Source organism: Hypomesus nipponensis, chromosome 17, assembly GCF_054491055.1.
Source record: "Hypomesus nipponensis isolate SF chromosome 17, ASM5449105v1, whole genome shotgun sequence".
NCBI classification, from domain to species: Eukaryota; Metazoa; Chordata; class Actinopteri; order Osmeriformes; family Osmeridae; genus Hypomesus; species Hypomesus nipponensis.
Genome location: NC_140377.1, coordinates 705,001 through 724,740, shown reverse-complemented (window position 1 = coordinate 724,740; position 19,740 = coordinate 705,001). Strand labels below are relative to the sequence as shown.

The 19,740-nt window shown below is 51.3% G+C and overlaps 3 protein-coding genes and 2 long non-coding RNA genes across 8 annotated transcripts in view; 1 reads left to right on the top strand and 4 right to left on the bottom strand.

Moving 5' to 3' along the window:
• Positions 1–141: 141 nt before the first annotated feature.
• wipi2 (WD repeat domain, phosphoinositide interacting 2) lies at positions 142–5,757 on the bottom strand. Of its 2 annotated transcripts, none has more exons than XM_084678177.1 (12): positions 5,530–5,757; positions 4,571–4,653; positions 3,799–3,968; positions 3,571–3,667; positions 3,322–3,419; positions 3,078–3,170; positions 2,920–2,990; positions 2,289–2,396; positions 1,974–2,141; positions 1,692–1,799; positions 1,349–1,446; positions 142–795 (listed from the first exon to the last, which is right to left on the bottom strand). In XM_084678177.1, exons 1-12 carry the CDS (start codon positions 5,601–5,603, stop codon positions 683–685), a joined length of 1,281 nt encoding a protein of 426 aa, XP_084534303.1. In that variant the 5' UTR covers positions 5,604–5,757; the 3' UTR covers positions 142–682. The 2 variants fall into 2 exon arrangements, with proteins under 2 accessions (XP_084534303.1, XP_084534304.1); XM_084678178.1 differs by having other exon boundaries at positions 1,974–2,138; positions 5,530–5,755.
• Positions 5,758–6,763: 1,006 nt separating this feature from the next.
• On the top strand, positions 6,764–14,709 carry mmd2a (monocyte to macrophage differentiation-associated 2a). Of its 2 annotated transcripts, XM_084678737.1 has the most exons (8): positions 6,764–7,152; positions 10,724–10,805; positions 11,533–11,693; positions 12,798–12,872; positions 13,209–13,310; positions 13,535–13,604; positions 13,707–13,864; positions 14,462–14,709. In XM_084678737.1, exons 1-8 carry the CDS (start codon positions 7,124–7,126, stop codon positions 14,508–14,510), a joined length of 726 nt encoding a protein of 241 aa, XP_084534863.1. In that variant the 5' UTR covers positions 6,764–7,123; the 3' UTR covers positions 14,511–14,709. The 2 variants fall into 2 exon arrangements, with proteins under 2 accessions (XP_084534863.1, XP_084534864.1); XM_084678738.1 differs by lacking the exon at positions 14,462–14,709 and having other exon boundaries at positions 6,765–7,152; positions 13,707–13,913.
• LOC146252819 (uncharacterized) lies at positions 7,978–9,991 on the bottom strand. Its single transcript, XR_014731918.1, has 4 exons — positions 9,643–9,991; positions 9,333–9,450; positions 9,141–9,228; positions 7,978–8,752 (listed from the first exon to the last, which is right to left on the bottom strand). It is a non-coding gene; the product is annotated as an uncharacterized LOC146252819 (long non-coding RNA).
• Positions 11,020–11,628, bottom strand: LOC146252818 (uncharacterized). The gene is made up of 3 exons (XR_014731919.1): positions 11,517–11,628; positions 11,292–11,347; positions 11,020–11,030 (listed from the first exon to the last, which is right to left on the bottom strand). It is a non-coding gene; the product is annotated as an uncharacterized LOC146252818 (long non-coding RNA).
• A 3,657-nt stretch (positions 14,710–18,366) lies between the features above and the next one.
• Positions 18,367–19,740, bottom strand: part of ap5z1 (adaptor related protein complex 5 subunit zeta 1) — an 8,139-nt gene continuing 6,765 nt past the window's right edge. For both annotated transcript variants that reach the window (XM_084678912.1, XM_084678913.1), the window contains 3 exons: positions 19,196–19,328; positions 18,903–19,117; positions 18,367–18,795 (listed from right to left, as the gene is read on the bottom strand). In XM_084678912.1, the coding sequence (XP_084535038.1) occupies positions 18,525–18,795; positions 18,903–19,117; positions 19,196–19,328 (619 nt within the window). In that variant the 3' untranslated portion in view covers positions 18,367–18,524. The remainder of the gene's footprint in view (positions 18,796–18,902; positions 19,118–19,195; positions 19,329–19,740) is intronic.

Here is a 19,740-nt window from a genome sequence, read left to right as displayed (position 1 = left end):
CGTTGCTAATGTACAAGCCTAGACACAGTCCCTTCATCTGATACGCGCACACACACCTCACATGAAGGATCGCTACACATGAAGGACAGGGTGTGTGTGTGTAACACTACCAAGGACGCACAATGTATTAAAACAAACATCTGAAAAAACACAAACTGCTTTATTGAAGCCATGAGGGGTAGGAGGGGTGGAACTATGACCATGAGCAGGGAGGCACTTACATCACTTTCATGAAACAGAGTGTGTGTCACATGTTTGCACGTGTGTGTGTGTGTCTTTAAGTGTTAAGTGAACACATCACTGTGCTTCTGACATGAGGTCCAATTCACACACACACACACGCTGCAGAGCGTTTTCATGGGGCATGTGTTCTAACGGTCTACTGTTGGCACATGGACATGCAAAGCTACAGACACACCTGCAGAGGGTAGGATGGGGGTGAGCGGGAGAGCAGGGAGAGGGGGCTGGAGAGAGAGAGAGAGAGAGAGAGAGAGAGAGAGAGAGAGAGAGAGAGAGAGAGAGAGAGAGAGAGAGAGAGAGAGAGAGAGAGAGAGAGAGAGACGTGTATACGCACAGACAGACAGACTCTAGAATGCCCCCATCTTTAAACCCCCACCCCCTTTGTGTCACATGTTTATAGCAGCACCAGAGGAGCCCTCTGATTGGATGCTGAGGCCGTCCATCAGTCGGTCTCCAGGATTAGTGGCGGCTGCTCGTTCTCCTCCTCCAATCGCAGGTCGTTGAGGTCGTCATCTAGCCCCGCCCCTCCCACTGCTCCCTGCTCCTCACAGTAACCTAAGAGATCAGAGGTGAAAGATTAACTCCTCCCACAAGCAGGGGTCAACTTAACTTTATACTGACTTTATAAATCCTTCCATAAGTTACAGCATTGCTGTAGGTCTATGACACAGATCCTACCTTTAGTTACAGCATTGCTGTAGGTCTATGACACAGATCCTACCTTTAGTTACAGCATTGCTGTAGGTCTATGACACAGATCCTACCTTTAGTTACAGCATTGCTGTAGGTCTATGACACAGATCCTACCTTTAGTTACAGCATTGCTGTAGGTCTATGACACAGATCCTACCTTTAGTTACAGCATTGCTGTAGGTCTATGACACAGATCCTACCTTTAGTTACAGCATTGCTGTAGGTCTATGACACAGATCCTACCTTTAGTTACAGCATTGCTGTAGGTCTATGACACAGATCCTACCTTTAGTTACAGCATTGCTGTAGGTCTATGACACAGATCCTACCTTTAGTTACAGCATTGCTGTAGGTCTATGACACAGATCCTACCTTTAGTTACAGCATTGCTGTAGGTCTATGACACAGATCCTACCTTTAGTTACAGCATTGCTGTAGGTCTGAGCCACTAGCGGGCGGTCATGTGACCCCTGCTCCAGGATCTCATTGGGTGCCTCAGTGCTGCCGTCTAGTCTAAGGACACACACACAATGGGAAGAGATGAGAGTCTGTTAAACAGAGAGAGCCTGTGAGTGTGAGAGAGACAGACAGACAGAGAGAGGGGGGTGTGTGCTACCTGTGCTGTTTCATGAGTGAGTGAGTGAGTGAGTGAGTGAGTGAGTGAGTGAGTGAGTGAGTGAGTGAGTGAGTGAGTGAGAGAGAGAGAGAGAGAGTGAGGTGTGTTACCTGTGCTGTTTCATCAGTGTGCGGTGTGTTACCTGTGCTGTTTCATCAGTGTGCACTCTCCTCCCTCCTGAGGGTCCAGGTTGTAGAGGTACAGGTACCCATCAGCAGCTGCCACCAGCAGGCGTGGAACCTTCTGGATCCTGGGAACAGTTCAGAATGAGAACACGAGAGCAGTGAGGAGTGAAGAGTCTTATTCTCTCTTAACTCACACTGGTGGTTTTTGTGTCCAGTGTGTGTGTGTGTGTGTGTACAGTATGTGTGTCCAGTGTGTGTGTGTGTGTGTCTGTGTGTGGAGTGTGTGTGTGTGTGCTCACACTGCCAGGGCACAGATGTTCTTGTGTCCAGAGAAGGGAAGTCTGACGGTGGCGAAGGCTCGTCCCTGGGTGAACATCTCTGTGACCTGGGTGGGCAGGTAGGTGGTGGAAGCCATCAGTACTTTCCCCAGGTACCCTCCCCATGTGGTGGGCTCCTCCGCCGGCCTGCTTGACACACACACACACACACACACACACAGAAAAATGACAATTAGGAGGAGGTGTCACTGAGGTGTCACTGATGTGTCACTGAGGTGTTACGGAGGTGTTACTGATGTTTCTAAGGCTCCAGTCAGCCTGGCCCGCCTGTCTTACTTCTCTTTCTGCGTCTCCAGTTTGAAGATGTGGACCGTCTCTGTGTTGCTGGATGCTGACAGGTACAGACCCTCCATGCTGAACGCCAGCGAGCAAATACTCACACACCTGAAAACACACCGACAGCCTCAAAAACACACCAAACACACATGTGCACACTATGGAAGCTCATAAAACAATCATTACTTGATAAAATTTAAATTTAAATTAAAAAAAAGTTTATACATTTTTTTTTGAAAAGTTTAAAGAAAAAAAGTTAACAAAAATATTTGTTGAAAGGTTAAAAAAGGGAAACAAAACTTAAATAGGTTTGCATCATTGATGAGTGCTCTACTACACTATTCTCAGCTTTAATCTGTCTTACGCTGCTCTGCTCTCTCCTCACTGGGTGAAAACAAAGGTTTCAAACCCCCACAAAAAACGTTAAACAAATATTTTCTGAAAAAACAGGTTGACTACATGACCTATGTACCTACATGATGGCGGCTATAACAACATTGAAGTACAGTGACAGTTATTTTGCTAGTTATTTAACAACAAAGTCAGAGATTGTCAAAGTAGCAGAAAGTGACTCACTGACCTGACTCACATGAACAACAGTAGTCCAGCAAAGTAGTAAATTAATCATTACCTCTTGACTCCTCGACGAAACTCAAACAACTTTTGTCCCTCTGGGATGGAGAACACCCGGATGACTGTGCCCTGAGGAGGGGGGAGGGGGGGGGGTCACACACTGGCTGACAGACACACGGCTTTGGGTGGGAGGTGTGACAGTGTTATGTGTCCTACCTTCTCTGAGGCTGTAGCCAGTTTGGTTCCACTAGCATCAAATGCTAGCGCTGCTAAAGGACTGTCATGGGCAGGGATCATGTTGGCCGCTCTCTGGAGAGAAACACACACACACATAAGAGACTACACACCAAAACATGAAACCACACTTCCCTCCACCAGTCTGTTTCAGCAGCAATCCAAAGTGAGTGAGAGAATGTTTCTCTGTGTGTGTATATATGCATGTGTGTGTGCGGTAACCTACCAGATTCACAGTGTCAAACACTTGGACCTCTCCTATCGTAGCACTGCCTGGGTATGCCAAGTAACAGTTATCATTACTGATAGACAGAGCACACAGACCTGGGGAGAGAGAGAGCACACACACACACACACACACACACACACACACTGTCAGCTGGAGGACTAACATGATGTGCATGTGAGTGCCTGTGTTGAGGGTGGGTGTCGGGGTCAGGTGGGGTCAGGTGGGGTCAGGTGGGGTGAGTCCTACCTGAGGGGTTGGGTGGTGTCTCTCTGATAGTGTGCAGGACCTTCATGTCTCGGATGTTGTGGATGTACAGAGACTCCTCCAAACATACTATCAGCCTCTACACAAACACACACACACACACACGATGAGTGCGGTCACTGTACACAGCTTTACAATCTTGAATGAGTGAACAAATGTGTGTATGCCTATATCACACGTGTGTGTGTGTGTGTGTGTGTGTGTGCCTACCTGTCTGTTGAGTTTGACTGCCAGGATGGTGTTGGAGTAGCTGTAGTTGCAGATCTCTGTTCCCTTCTTGAAGTGGCAGACCTTGAGCTTCCGGGGAGCCTTCAGGCTGACGATGGCTACCAGGCTGCTGGAGAACAGGCGCTCCACGATGCACACATCCTCTGTGTCCACTGAGTGGCCCACAAACACGTCAATCAATGTCAGTCTTAGCAGAGGGCGGGCTCTTAACAGAAACATTTCTATATAGACCGGAATGCTGAGAACATACTATTTTAACTTGCAACTTATTGATCTGCAGTTAAATGGTCTAACCACTAAGCATCCCTACATCAGGCCATGCTGGAACAAGGCATTATATTCAGGATACTAAGACTGCTGAATCAGTGACTGGTCTAAGAGCAATAGACGTGTTCTTTAGAATGACGGAGAAAGAGAGAGAGTGTGTTTGAGAGAGAGAGAGTTTGAGTGAGTGTTTTAGAGAGAGAGAGAGAGAGAGAGAGAGAGAGAGAGAGAGAGTGTTCTGTCTCAGTAGGTTGGGGCCAGCAGGCATGGCTGAGTGGTCATTACTGGTCATTACAGCCTGTGGTGCTGTAGCTTGTCAGGCCCACATCTGTGCTTCAGTAGTGTGAGCACCACCATTCCTCACTTTACCAAATGCTCATCAATAAGTAAGAGGGACAGTCCCATTCACAAGCATCCTATAATGACTTACAGGACAAACTCCACTATTTGGTGTTCATGTGGAAGGAGTACTCGACATTGGGATACTCACTACATTCATATATCTGCTCCAACTTGTCCACAGACGACAGGGAGAAAAACTTATAGCCTGATTTGGTGCCAACAGCCAGGGACCTAGGCAGAGGGATGCAGAAACAAACATACTGTACGTTAACATGCATATTTGCTTTCTGAGAAGACACGTGCAGACGGTTCTGAATAGCGCAACAACAATAGATCTCTCCACAGCTAGCTCATCTGCGACAGGGTGTTCTGCCAAACGGCTTGGTGACAGCGGTCACAAGGCTAAACAGGGATGTGTTGCAATAACTTGGCCGGAGTGGTTGTCAACTAACCAGTAACCAGCACTCTGAGATCCAGACATATATATATAAAAACACTCGAATGGATGATTAACGTTGCCGTTAATGTGCGGATCTGCCCTCAGTCCCCAAGCCATGGAAGGTGGGAATCAGCACATCAGCTAGCCACAGTTTCACTTCCATCAGATTCGTTTGCTCCAAATCAGAAGCTAGTTTGTTGACTTTTGTAGTACATTTCGTCTCTATACTGAAAGACGGCACCCAAAGCTTATGATAACAAACCCCAATTAATCGAGTTGGTTTAGAGAGCTATTGTTTGGTACATGGATAAAAGCTCGTTGTTTTACCAACCGACGTGTGTTGTATTGTGCTAGCACTAACTACAGCGTTAAAAAGCTAGCCTACTAGCAGCTAATAGCTGACGACATACTTGACACAATGTTGCTAGCATTAGCAATGCTACGGACCAGCGACTGTAGCACTAGCTTGCTGGTTTTAATAAGCATGGCTTGTCAGTTATCACGCAACATTCTGAAGGTTCCCATATTTTAACGCAAATACCATCATCGTGACAGCTGGTAAAATCTAAAGCAACACCACCACTATGTATAACTAACTAATGTTGTAAGGCCATCAAATCCCCAACCTCCCTTCACAGTCACCCCCCCCCCCCCCCGGCCTTCCTTACGTGTTGTCCTGGTTGAAGTTAGCGAAGAGAAGCTGGCTACAGCCAGCTTCCCCGCTCTGACTGGCCAAGTTCATGGACTCGGCACCATCTACATGTAAAGCCGTGGCAGAAATAGCGGCAACAGGGGTAGATTACGGACAGTTCAGAAGATGCAGTTAGCTGTGTAGGCTAGCTGGATGCAGCTCTGGGTTCCTCTGTTGGTCCTTGTTGTTGTTTTTCACTGTGGCTGTTGCTCCTTCTGCGCATGCTCTTTTGCTGCCGTGTGCGACAGGTTAGGAATTTAAAGAGACAGTCATGTAGGCGAAAGGTTTGACTTTAGTGGCGGAAAAAAGCAAAGCTGTTCGTGGGTAAGTATCGTACATGTGCACTGTTGTAAGCTCCAACATATACAAAATGATTGAAGTGTGTGGACTGACATCAAGTCAAGGATGCAGAAATTGTGCAGGCTTAACAGTGCATCACACTTTGTAAGGGAGGTCGGATACTGGTGTCATTAGAAGGTGATGGGTATCGTTCTTCTATCACACCAAACTCGACTAATAATTTCCATGTGGACCCCACTTGGTGCATGGGACGGAATATCATGCGGAAACAGAAAAGGTTGTTTCACCAAACTGTTGCCATCAAGTTTGCTTTGGCCTGCCGGTTTGTCTCCTTCGCCAAACTGTCAGACAGTCGATGTTAACCCGCTAAACGCTTTTAGTCCTCATTTTAAGTAGGCGACATCAAGTCTGGCCTTGACACTTTGGAATGCGTATTTCTCTTTACCACCAGAAGATGTCAGTGAACGACAGATGCTTTCTGATCCAAGCTCACTGCTTTTCGTGACAAGGACCGTTATTGTTGGGTAACTTAACTGACACAAAATAGGAAATTGACATTTCTTGGAAATATTGCAAGTCAAATAAAGTGCGTGGGGGACAATGTTTTTTACACGATGTCACAATGTCGCTTTCATTTTCTAGATCCGTAAGCAAACGGGAAAGTAGCCAACAGGGTCATACTAACATTCCCCTCGAATGTACCAGAGACCAATGAGCCTTCAGCTCCTGGAACCATAGCCCTGACCCACACACCGTTCTATTGTTGGATGATGTTTAATTTTCCGTCACTGGGACGCTTAACTGTGTGCTTGGGCTCGTGTGGGTGCGCGTGCGTGAGCGAGTGCGTGTGAGAGGGGGGAGTGAGGGGGGAGTGAGGGGGTTGGACGCGCTCTGGGAGGAGCTGCGGGTCCAAAGCGAGTTATCGGGCAGGGGAGGGGTTTCCAACGTAGACCCACTGAACATCCTGCAAACATCAGATTCGGAAACAAACTCCACTTTACCCTTGCGCGTATTGTTTTCTGCAGTTCGGCAATTACACTTTGTCTGTTTCTGCAGCAGTCTATTATTCATTTAAACCTTGTCCCAGTGCTTGACCGTTACAGCGATGTTAACTGTATTTTACAGTAGCCAGGTCAACCTTTGAGCTGCGTATCTAAGCGCCCCAACGGTTCTTTTGGACTTACTGTTATGTTCGAACTCTTGGATACATCCGGGATGGAGTTCCCGTAGGCTCTGCGTGGCGGGCCGACAGGAGGTTTAATGTCAGCAAGATGGATTTTAAGAAGACTACGTATGGAAGGTAGCCTAACACCACATGAACATAAGTGTTTAATAGTTCGTAGTACGTTTTTTTGTTTTGCTTTTTGTGTCTGACAGCTGATGTGCAGCCATGCGCACTTATGCGCGGAGGGACAGTGAGAATGAGTTATAGATTGTGTGTGGGTGAGCGTGTGTGAATTGATTTGCAGTGAAGCGGCGGGTGAAAGATGTGCCACAATGCCTCAAACACCTGCCTGGCCTCAATGTGGTCACTGTGGGTTCTGTGAATATTCACTCACTGTTGTCTGTCTGCAAACTGCCCCATCTTCCCTGCCTTCTACCTGTTTGTCCGTGTGAGTTATAATGAAGAGGTCAGATGAGGATTTCTGGTCGAACTATAGCGCCAATATTCATATTCTACTAAAACAGCCCTGGACGAACAGGATACATGAATTAAGTTGCTGCTGAGTCAACTCTACAGTTTTGGGTTATTGTTAACTCAAATCGAATTGATTTGTAGGCTATAGCCCTTTTTACAACCAGTTTGCAAATGTTGCTACACAATTCAGTAGCCAACTGACCACATGTTCTCAGATCTTATTGGACAGGCGTTAAACTTCTTATCAATAACAATTCATGAATAAAATACAAACTAGGGGGTAACGTAGGCTATGTTGTTTTCATTTGTTTTGTTTTGAAACCTTTGAGCCCTGATCCTACATACCTCTTGGTCAGTAACCATGGCAACAGCTGTGACTAGCGTTAAACTTGAATCATCTTCATGTCTCCGTGACAAGTCCAGCAACACCGGTCATGTAGTGGCATTCTTTCTGAATGTCAAAATAAGACACAAACCTAAGCTGTATGCATAGTAACTTCAGTCTGAAGTGAGTTTAAGAATGTTTACAGACAAAACAAACCTGTTTTAAATGACATTGCTTTAGAAAACCGTTTGTGCCTTACACAGCTCACAGGAGGACTCAACAGAACATGAAGTAACTTACATTTAGGCTACATGTATGCATTTAGCAGACGCTTTTATCCAAAGCGACTTCCAAGAGAGAGCTTTACAAAAGTGCATAGGTCACTGATCATAACAACTAAAGCCCCAAACATTGCGGGTAGCCAAAACATGAAGCAAACATTGTGAAAACTAAATAAGTCCCAAAGGGAAGAACCATAAGAGCATGTAGTTAAACAAGATACAATTAAACAACATGAACCTCTAAACGTGCAAGAGTGTACCTGCGGAAAAAAGCAAGCAACAAAAACATATTACACAGCAAGTACAATAGTTTTAAGTCAGTTACAACTAACTAACAAGAGCAACAATTCTCTCAATAAGAGTCATTGTGATCCTGGAGGAAACATCAGGTCCAGCCAATCATTCCTGAACAAGTGCGTCTTTAGCCTTTCTTGAAGGTGGGGAGACTGTCAGTGTCCCTGATGGAGGTGGGGAGGTGATTCCAGCATTGGGGGGCCAGACAGGAGAAGAGCTTGTGTTGGGACCGGGCGGTCTTGAGCGGTCTTCAGAAGAAGACCGTAGGTGACGGGTGGGGGTGTAAGACTGGAGGAGAGACTTGATGTAGTCGGGTGCAGTCCCATTCACCGCTCGGATGGTCAGTACCAGGGTCTTGAATCTGAAACGGGCCGTGATGGGAAGCCAGTGGAGGGAAATGAGGAGCTGGGTAACATGCTGGCGTAAGAGAGCCTCTCTGATCAGCATTCAAGATACATGCATTTGTTTTGTACATTTATGTCTTACACAATGACTAGAAATGATGAACTCTGAATTTGGGATCATATTACCCTCTGTTATTACATTATGGCTCTTACAGGCCCTTGAACTGTGAACTGGGTGTATAAGTTAACAGTCATTCCCAACCACTCTGTATATATATAACTGTCACCATTGTACAGTAAAATACTGTACTCTTTACATTCAAAGTGAGTAGAAACCAGTAATCCTCATATCCCCCCCCCGCCCCCCATACACTACCAGGATCCAGAGAGCCCAAATCCTCTTACATTTAGGAGATCCTTGGATGGAATGTTCATGTACCAACAAAGACTTTCTGTGACCCACTCAGTGACTACAGTGTTGCTCTGAAACAAACTGTAGTACAAAATGTTCAGCAATTACTGAAGGACAAATATTCAGAATGGTAGGCTTTTAGTGTTATTATTCAGAATTACAAGAAAAGTTCTTCCTCCTCAAACCTGAGAGAGCTGGCTGTACATCCTGTACCTCAACAGGACAGCAGGATGTTGAACTGCGGTGGACGCCCTCTCAGCTGACAGAAACTAGTCTACTAGTCTGATCCAGCTCTGCATGGCACTGGAGAGAGAGGGAGGGGGGGAGAGGAGATCAACGTGAGGAGAGAAAGAAGATCATGAGAGACATGAAAGAACAGAGAGGAGAGAGAGAGGAGAGATAATGGAGAGAGAGGAGAGAGAGAGATAATGGAGGGAGGGGGAAAGAAAGGGAGACAAGATGTTTATGAAGACGATAACAAAATACTCTCACTACCCTGTTGGGTTCTCTTCAATCTCTTGACCTCTGCTGCCCTCTCATTGGTCTCCTCTCTTTGGTCTCCTCTCTTTGGTCTCCTCTCTTTGGTCTCCTCTCTTTGGTCTCCTCTCATTGGTCTCCTCTCATTGGTCTCCTCTCATTGGTCTCCTCTCATTGGTCTCCTCTCTTTGGTCTCCTCTCATTGGTCTCCTCTCATTGGTCTCCTCTCATCCTTTCTTGATCTCTAGGCTTCATGAATTCCTCTCCCCTTTCTCCTCTACATTCCTCGCTGTACTCTCTCTTTTGTGGCACAAACAAGCTCACACACACCTCTGTGATCCACTGCCAGAATACCTTAGGGGCTCTTTGTGTGTGTCTGTGTGTGTGTGTGTCTGTGTGTATGTATGAGAGAGAGAGAGAGAGAGAGAGAGAGAGAATACATGTTAGTACATTTGTGCGTGTTCAAATAACACAGTTGACAGACACTTTACACACCTGGGCCCACTGACAAACCTCTTTGTGTGTGTGTTTGTTAGTGTGTGTGTTAGTGTGTGTGTTTGTTAGTGTGTGTGTTTGGGAATGACAGTGCATGTTGACTTATGAAATGTGGTTTCGTAACATGTCCAGATGTGTCTCACTCTGTAAACTGGGATTTGCTGCTGATTAAAGAGTAACACACACACAACCACACACGTGAACACACACACAACCAGGCATGTGAACAAACACACAGTCACAAGTATTGTTAGCTGATATCATGGATCACGCAGTCTTGGGTTCAGTTAGGCTGTTCTTGGACAGTTTCCCAGGCTGAGCTGAGGCACAGTGACATGTATATAACTGGTTATGGATCAGAGTTCTTCTCTGTAAATCCCCCTAGAATGGCCTCACACACACAAACAGAGCTTTAGTTTCCACAGGCTCAGCGTGCGTCAGGTTCCTAACCTCAGAAGCAGGGTTGTCTTTGGCCATAGTTCTCCCAACACTAACAACTAAGAACAGAGAGACCACACACACACACACACACAGGACACACACAGGACACACACACACTTAACGTATGTGACGTGACCATGTCATCTCTGTGTTTTGGACGCAGGTTCATGAATGGCCGGGTCCCTTCCAGTAAAAGATACCAGCCGACCGAGTATGAACATGCTGCTAACTGTGCCACACATGGGGTGAGACACAAACACAGAAGAATCGCTTTGTTCTGTGTGACAAATTACATCTTGACACGCACACACAGACATGTGAAGTTGTTCAAACAAAAATGGCATGTCACAGCAGGACACTCCCACCCAGGGTGGAGGACATGAGAGAGGCAGACTCCTCCTGGCCTGGGGTGGAGGGCATGAGAGAGGCAGACTCCTCCTGGCCTGGGGTCTATCACAGCACGGTTGGGTCTGCGAGAAAACATGAACACATTTTAATGTGGGAACGTAATCTCTGAGTGGGGCCGTGGCTTCCCTCCCTAGTCTGTAATCTGCTGTAATCTCTCAGAATAAAGCCACAGCTGGATTACAGAGCAGACAAGCAACAGCCAGGCCGATAACACCACTCTAATGACAGGGACAGGATATGACAAGCTTCTGGTGTGTTCCTTCTCAGGACCACCAGACTGGCCTGATCTACATTCCCAGGACCTGATGTTGGGTTACACTTACTCAGTTGAGCCCTCAATGATTGGATTTGAAACAGTCAGAAGTCATCCTCACACCTGCTGCAAAGAAGCTCAGAAATCCATTAAAACATTAGACCGTTTTGTAGGAGATTGGGCTTTCGCAACTCATTGATTCTATATTTTACCCATGATGCTCCACAGTTATTTTACCCACAATTCTCCACAGTTTTATATTTTACCCATGATGCTCCACAGTTTTATATTTTACCCATGATGCTCCACAGTTTTGGATCCTCCCTAGCCTGATGGGTGGGTCAGTCCTCTACTTCCTGTCTGTGGACCAATGGCATTGCGCCGCTGCTTGGCTGTACGGGGCGGGGCTTACTGGCCTGTTTGTCACCTCAACACTGTTTCACACTGTCGCCTGGAAGATCAGCCATCTCCGGTGAGAGGGTGTGTGTGTCAGAGGGTGTGTGTGTGTGTGTATAGGGAAGGGGGGCGTTACAAGGGCAACTCAAGTCCCAGGAACCAGTCTGGCTAATGACTTAACATACAGTCAACACCAGCTGTTAGAACTATATCTCCAACACTGGGTTAAATCCTTCATCTCTATATTGGAAGAGATGTTCACACATGGTCATTATGGCCAGCCTGAGGGCCAGACATATGCACAAGATAATGAATGTTCAAATAAAGAGCTCAGATCCTCCAGAAAAGTAAAGATTACACGCTCACCTGCACCGACTTCACAACCGTTTACTGCAAACAAGAAGCTGTGTTTACTTTCACCCCCCTCCTCTCTCTCTCTCTCTCTCTCTCTCTCTCTCTCTCTCTCGCTCGCTCTCTCTCTCTCTCTCTCTCTCTCTCTCTCTCTCTCTCTCTCTCTCTCTCTCTCTCTCTCTCTCTCTCTCTCTCTCTCTCTCTCTCTCTCTCTCTCTCTCTCGCTCTCTCTCTCTCTCTCTCTCTCTCTCTCTCTCTCTCTTTCTCTCTGTCTCTCTCTCTCTCTCTCTCTCTCTCTCTCTCTCTCTCTCTCTCTCTCTCTCTCTCTCTCTCTCTCTCTCTCTCTGTCTCTCTCTCTCTCTCTCGCTCTCTCTCTCTCTCTCTCTCTCTCTCTCTCTCTCTCTCTCTCTCTCTCTCTCTCTCTCTCTCTCTCTCTCTCTCTCTCTCTCTCTCTCTCTCTCTCTCTCTCTCTCTCTCTCTCTCTCTCTCTCTCTCTCTCTCTCTCTCTCTCTCTCTCTCTCTCTCTCTCTTTCTCTCTGTCTCACACTCTCATTCTTTCTGTCTATCACTATGTTCCAGGACGGTGTGTTGAAGAGTGTATCACCATCCACACTGATCCTTTTGTTGTACTGTGTTGTATTTGTGAGTGTGTGTGTACCAGGGTGCAGATGTACTGTGTTGTATTTGTGAGTGTGTGTGTACCAGGGTGCAGATGTACTGTGTTGTATTTGTGAGTGTGTGTGTACCAGGGTGCAGATGTACTGTGTTGTATTTGTGAGTGTGTGTGTACCAGTGTGTAGATGTCCATAACCAGTCTCTCTCCTTGTAGGAGGGTGGAGCAGCGCTTTCACATGTGTGACAGAATGGCGATCTACTTCTTCATTGCTGCCTCCTATTCTCCATGGTAGGTTAGGTTGTTGCAAATACATTACATTGTGTGCGTGTGTGTGTGTACATGTGTGTGTGCACATGTGTGTGTGTGTGTGTGTGTACATGTGTGTGTGTGTGTGTGTGTACATGTGTGTGTCAGAGGGAACGTTGTATGTATTTTATGTGGATCAGTCATGTGATCTCACCCTGGTTTTTCTGGGACCCAAAAGTCAATCCCCCATTTGACCTGTTCAACATACCTTTGTGTGCAGGTTTGTGTGTGTGTGTGAGAGAGGTAGACAAATGTGCCTCTCACTCCCCCTGGTGGTCATGTTGTTAGTTGGATGTGTGATAGTGTTAACGTGTGCAGGTTAATGCTGAGGGAGTTAGGACCTTGGGCCGTCCACATGCGCTGGCTGGTCTGGCTCATGGCGTGTGTCGGCTCCACATATGTGTTCTTCTTCCACGAGAGGTAAAACACACCCTCACACACTCTTACACACTCTTAACACACTTCACACACACCCTTTCACACACATCACACACCCTCACTCCAGTGCTTAAGTCTCCTGCATGAACCAGCTCTGCCCGGTTCTTATGCTCTCCTGATAGTATGTGGAAAGTACCACTTCCTGTTATGAAGAAACACTGGCATGACTTTGCTGACAGTGACATGTTGTTTTGACTTCCCCATAGGTATAAACTGATAGAGTTGCTAGGATACATTGCCATGGGGGCAGTCCCTGCACTGGTCATTCTGTCAATGGTAAGACAGCAATGTGCCGTCTTATCCACCAATCACAAGGTCGGCTTTTTCAACACTTAACCGAGAGAAATGGGTCTTAATGTGTGTTTGTGTCTGTTTCAGGTGGACCGCACAGGTGTGTGTGAGCTGGCTGTGGGGGGAGTATTCTATGTGGTGGGCGTGGTCTTCTTTAAGAGTGATGGCCTAATCCCATTCGCCCATGCTATTTGGCACTTGTTCGTTGCTATGGGAGCAGCTGCCCACTACTATGCTATCTGGAGGTACCTATACTCACCTGGCCCTGCCGTGCAGACATCCAGGTGACTGACCCAGACGTCCAGATGACTGACCCAGACATCCAGGTGACTGACCCAGACGTCCAGATGACTGACCCAGACGTCCAGATGACTGACCCAGACATCCAGGTGACTGACCCAGACGTCCAGGTGACTGACCCAGACGTCCAGGTGACTGACCCAGACGTCCAGGTGACTGACCCAGACATCCAGGTGACTGACCCAGACGTCCAGATGACTGACCCAGACATCCAGGTGACTGACCCAGACGTCCAGATGACTGACCCAGACATCCAGATGACTGACCCAGACATCCAGGTGACTGACCCAGACGTCCAGGTGACTGACCCAGACATCCAGGTGACTGACCCAGACGTCCAGGTGACTGACCCAGACGTCCCAAACACAGCCACACTCAACCCAGACCACAGACAGCACATGAAATAGAGTTAAATATACTAAATAGACCACATTATGAATACTATACAAAGACTACAGTGTATGGACTGTGGTCAGACTGCACCTGCCCAGATCCCTGCTGCTAACCACACACGGCACATTGCTGTGTTCATTTAACCCCAGGACGACCAGTGTGTCTGGAGGTCCAGCCCATGAGAGGCTCTGTACCTGACGGGGAACATGAACACTCCTGGTCTTACAGAAACACCTTGCAATGTGTTGTGGAGTGATCATTTCTTTTGATGCTAAGAGCTACATGATAATGACAACTAAATTGTAGTTGTGACAGAAAATACAGTAATGGAGCACAAAGTGTGACATGCACATCATCTCTTACAGAGCCCCCCCCCCTAGACAGAGCCCACCCCCCCCCAGACAGAGCCCCCCCCTCAGACAGAGCCCCCCCCTCAGACAGAGCCCCCCCCCCCCCTAGACAGAGCCCCCCCCCCCCAGACAGAGCCCCCCCCCTCAGACAGAACCCCCCCCCCCCAGACAGAGCCCCCCCCTCAGACAGAGCCCCCCCCCCCCCTAGACAGAGCCCCCCCTCCCTAGACAGAGCCCCCCCTCCCCAGACAGAGCCCCCCCTCCCTAGACAGAGCCCCCCCCCCCCTAGACAGAGCCCACCCCCCCCTAGACAGAGCCCCCCCTCCCTAGACAGAGCCCCCCCTCCCTAGACAGAACCCCCCCCCCCCAGACAGAGCCCCCCCCTCAGACAGAGCCCCCCCCCCCCCAGACAGAGCCCCCCCCTCAGACAGAGCCCCCCCCCCCAGACAGAGCCCCCCCTCCCTAGACAGAGCCCCCCCCCCCCCAGACAGAGCCCCCCCCTCAGACAGAGCCCCCCCCCCCAGACAGAGCCCCCCCTCCCTAGACAGAGCCCCCCCCCCCCCAGACAGAGCCCCCCCCTCAGACAGAGCCCCCCCCCCCCAGACAGAGCCCCCCCCTCAGACAGAGCCCCCCCCCCCAGACAGAGCCCCCCCTCCCTAGACAGAACCCCCCCCCCCCCAGACAGAGCCCCCCCCTCAGACAGAGCCCCCCCCCCCCTAGACAGAGCCCCCCCCCCAGACAGAGCCCCCCCCCTCAGACAGAGCCCCCCCCCCTCAGACAGAGCCCCCCCTCCCTAGACAGAGCCCCCCCCTCAGACAGAGCCCCCCCCCCCCTAGACAGAGCCCCCCCCCCAGACAGAGCCCCCCCCCCCAGACAGAGCCCCCCCTCCCTAGACAGAGCCCCCCCCCTCAGACAGAGCCCCCCCCCCCCCTAGACAGAGCCCCCCCCCCAGACAGAGCCCCCCCCCCCAGACAGAGCCCCCCCTCCCTAGACAGAGCCCCCCCCCCCAGACAGAGCCCCCCCTCCCTAGACAGAGCCCCCCCCCCCCAGACAGAGCCCCCCCTCCCTAGACAGAGCCCCCCCCCCCAGACAGAGCCCCCCCCCCTAGACAGAGCCCCCCCCCCCCCTAGACAGAACCCCCCCCCCCCCAGACAGAGCCCCCCCCTCAGACAGAGCCCCCCCCCCCCTAGACAGAGCCCCCCCCCTCAGACAGAGCCCCCCCCCTAGACAGAACCCCCCCCCCCCCAGACAGAGCCCCCCCCTCAGACAGAGCCCCCCCCCCCCTAGACAGAGCCCCCCCCCTCAGACAGAGCCCCCCCCCTAGACAGAGCCCCCCCCCCCCCAGACAGAGCCCCCCCCCTAGACAGAGCCCCCCCCCCCCCCCTAGACAGAGCCCCCCCTCCCCAGACAGAGCCCCCCCCCTCAGACAGAGCCCCCCCCCTAGACAGAGCCCCCCCCCCCAGACAGAGCCCCCCCCCTCAGACAGAGCCCCCCCCCCCCCAGACAGAGCCCCCCCCCCCAGACAGAGCCCCCCCTCCCTAGACAGAGCCCCCCCCCTCAGACAGAGCCCCCCCCCCCCTAGACAGAGCCCCCCCCCCCCCCAGACAGAGCCCCCCCCCTAGACAGAGCCCCCCCCCCCAGACAGAGCCCCCCCCTAGACAGAGCCCCCCCCCCCCTAGACAGAGCCCCCCCTCCCTAGACAGAGCCCCCCCCCTCAGACAGAGCCCCCCCCCCTAGACAGAGCCCCCCCCCCCCAGACAGAGCCCCCCCCCTAGACAGAGCCCCCCCCCCCCCTAGACAGAGCCCCCCCTCCCTAGACAGAGCCCCCCCCCCCCCCCCAGACAGAGCCCCCCCCCTCAGACAGAGCCCCCCCCCTAGACAGAGCCCCCCCCCCCAGACAGAGCCCCCCCCCTCAGACAGAGCCCCCCCCCCCCCCCAGACAGAGCCCCCCCCCTAGACAGAGCCCCCCCCCCCCCAGACAGAGCCCCCCCCCTAGACAGAGCCCCCCCCCCCCTAGACAGAGCCCCCCCTCCCTAGACAGAGCCCCCCCCCTCAGACAGAGCCCCCCCCTAGACAGAGCCCCCCCCCCCCTAGACAGAGCCCCCCCTCCCTAGACAGAGCCCCCCCCCTAGACAGAGCCCCCCCCCTAGACAGAGCCCCCCCCCCCTAGACAGAGCCCCCCCTCCCTAGACAGAGCCCCCCCCCCCCTAGACAGAGCCCCCCCTCCCTAGACAGAGCCCCCCCCCCCCCCCAGACAGAGCCCCCCCCCTCAGACAGAGCCCCCCCCCTAGACAGAGCCCCCCCCCCCCCCCAGACAGAGCCCCCCCCCCTCAGACAGAGCCCCCCCCCCCCCAGACAGAGCCCCCCCCCTAGACAGAGCCCCCCCCCCCCCCCCAGACAGAGCCCCCCCCCCCCAGACAGAGCCCCCCCCCTAGACAGAGCCCCCCCCCCCCCCAGACAGAGCCCCCCCCCTCAGACAGAGCCCCCCCCCTAGACAGAGCCCCCCCCCCCCCCCAGACAGAGCCCCCCCCCTCAGACAGAGCCCCCCCCCCTCAGACAGAGCCCCCCCCCCCCCAGACAGAGCCCCCCCCCTAGACAGAGCCCCCCCCCCCCCTAGACAGAGCCCCCCCCCCCCCCCAGACAGAGCCCCCCCCCTAGACAGAGCCCCCCCCCCCCTAGACAGAGCCCCCCCCCCCTAGACAGAGCCCCCCCCCCCCTAGACAGAGCCCCCCCTCCCTAGACAGAGCCCCCCCCCCCCCCCAGACAGAGCCCCCCCCCTCAGACAGAGCCCCCCCCCCAGACAGAGCCCCCCCCCCCCCTAGACAGAGCCCCCCCTCCCTAGACAGAGCCCCCCCCCCCCCCAGACAGAGCCCCCCCTAGACAGAGCCCCCCCCCCCCCCCAGACAGAGCCCCCCCCAGACAGAGCCCCCCCCCCCCCCAGACAGAGCCCCTCCCCCCCCCCAGACAGAGCCCCCCCCAGACAGAGCCCCCCCCCCCCCCCAGACAGAGCCCCCCCCCCCAGACAGAGCCCCCCCCAGACAGAGCCCCCCCCCCCAGACAGAGCCCCCCCCCTCAGACAGAGCCCCCCCCCAGACAGAGCCCCCCCCCTCAGACAGAGCCCCCCCCCAGACAGCGTAGAGAAGTATGATACATTTTAGGAATGAGCCAAGTGTTAGATTCAAGAGCAGTCCAATGTGTTAGCATCTCAATCAACTTTTGTAACATAGAAACAATCTCTGTGCAAATCTCAATGCATACAATGTCAGTGCTTATCTGTATTAAGATGATCTTATTCCTTATGTGGATTAATCATTTAAAAAACTAGCAGTGAAAATCTAACACACATTCCAATGATAGAGCACTTAACTAATCTGTTGACCAGACCAGTTCCTCCAGACCACGGCCTATGCAGATCTCATGACGCCGTTACACAAGGAATGTGCTCCACAGAACACTTTCTTCTTTTTATAAAAGTTTCAAATGAAAGTTTCCAGCATTCCAGCATGTACAACATTTACATGTTGTTAGATTTAGCTGTGTCTGTTATCAGATAACTGACTCAGGAATTGTATTTCTATCAAATTCTATTTTGTAAAATTATATTCGGGTATAAAATGATTGAATAAAAGAGATCTAGAAATAACTGTGTGTGTGTATATGTGTGTACATGCATGTGTGTTAAAAACAAATCTGGACTCAATGAATGCGTTCAGTATTTTTCTTTATTTTAATTTAAAAAAAGACATTATATTTTAAAGAAATTTGATAAATCACTGAAGATGCTGATGCTATTCGTCCAGTACCGGGTTGATTAACAGGTGGCTAATGTGAGTGTGTGTGTGTCAGTGTGTGTGTGTGTGTGTCAGTGTGTGTGTGTGTCAGTGTGTGTGTGTGTGAAGCTTGTTAGTGCTCGGAGTCGTAACGGCAGTGCAGAGTTAGTGTCTCTGTGCCACTGAGGGGAGGTGGCACAGGGAGGCGGAGTCAGAACACTCTGAGCTACGCTTGGAAGCTTCAGTAACGACCACAGCTCCTCCCCTCGGGTTACTATGGCAACCACATCCTCCTCGTTGGAGCACCATGCCACTGAGCCCCCCCTGGACAGGGTCCGCATCTTGGAGAGGAACAGAGAGACCCTACACACACACACACACACACACGTGTGAGTACTGCTTCAGATTCACAAGGCTCCACAGGTTATAAACCTTGGTAGGGTAGGAGGATGTGTGTGCGAGTGTTTTACCTGGGTATAAGGTCATGTGACCGAGATGCTAGCTTAGCCAGCGCGCTCATTAGTGAGGTGATTACCCTTGGGGCGGGGCCAGACTGTCCAGGGGGCGGGGCAGAGGAGGTGATCTCAAACAGTACCGCTTCCAGTGACTCGAAACAGGAAGTGATGCGCTCCACGGTGCAACGAGGGTCACATGACACAGACAGATACTCTCCAAGCACCCACACCTGAAACAGGCATTTAACAGTCATGACTGAGTCACTGGTGTAACACAACACACAGGACTCAGAACACTGCACCCTTACCACGTGTGTGTACAAATCAGCTTTGCTGTAGACGTTTCCTGTGGTTCCAGCAAACTCCAGCAGCTCATGCCATTGGTCCACGACCAGGGAGGGGCGGAGCTTACACATCCTCAATAGGTGGCAGCTAAACACTCTAGAACGAGGAGGGAGGGAGAGGACAAAGGAACAGCACTGTAAAGAAAGATAAGAGTGTGTGTGTGTGTGAGAGAGAGAGTGTGTGTGAGTGTGAGAGAGTGTGTGTGTGTGAGAGAGTGTGTGTGTGTGTGTGAGAGAGAGTGTGTGTGTGTGTGTGTGTGAGAGAGAGTGTGTGTGAGTGTGTGTGTGTGTGAGAGAGTGTGTGTGTGTGTGTGTGTGTGAGTGTGTGTGTGAGAGAGTGTGTGTGTGTGTGTGTGTGTGTGTGTGTGAGAGTGTGTGTGTGCATGTGTGAGTGTGTGAGTGTGTGTGTGTGTGAGAGAGAGTGTGTGTGTGAGAGAGAGTGTGTGTGTGTGAGAGAGAGTGTGTGTGAGAGTGTGTGTGTGTGTGTGTGAGTGTGTGTGTGTGTGAGT

What these genes read in the sequence shown, in the direction of transcription:
- wipi2 (XM_084678177.1), bottom strand. Translation starts at nt 5,603, where the DNA reads ATGAACTTGGCCAGTCAGAGCGGGGAAGCTGGCTGTAGCCAGCTTCTC. An exon ending in AACTTCAACCAGGACAACAC is followed by an intron (nt 4,654 to 5,529) that starts GTAAGGAAGGCC and finishes CCCTCTGCCTAG; the next exon opens with GTCCCTGGCTGTTGGCACCA. An exon ending in CAGTCAAACTCAACAGACAG is followed by an intron (nt 3,668 to 3,798) that starts GTAGGCACACAC and finishes GTGTTTGTGTAG; the next exon opens with AGGCTGATAGTATGTTTGGA.
- mmd2a (XM_084678737.1), top strand. Translation starts at nt 7,124, where the DNA reads ATGGATTTTAAGAAGACTACGTATGGAAG. An exon ending in AAGAAGACTACGTATGGAAG is followed by an intron (nt 7,153 to 10,723) that starts GTAGCCTAACAC and finishes TTTTGGACGCAG; the next exon opens with GTTCATGAATGGCCGGGTCC. An exon ending in GTGTTCTTCTTCCACGAGAG is followed by an intron (nt 13,311 to 13,534) that starts GTAAAACACACC and finishes ACTTCCCCATAG; the next exon opens with GTATAAACTGATAGAGTTGC.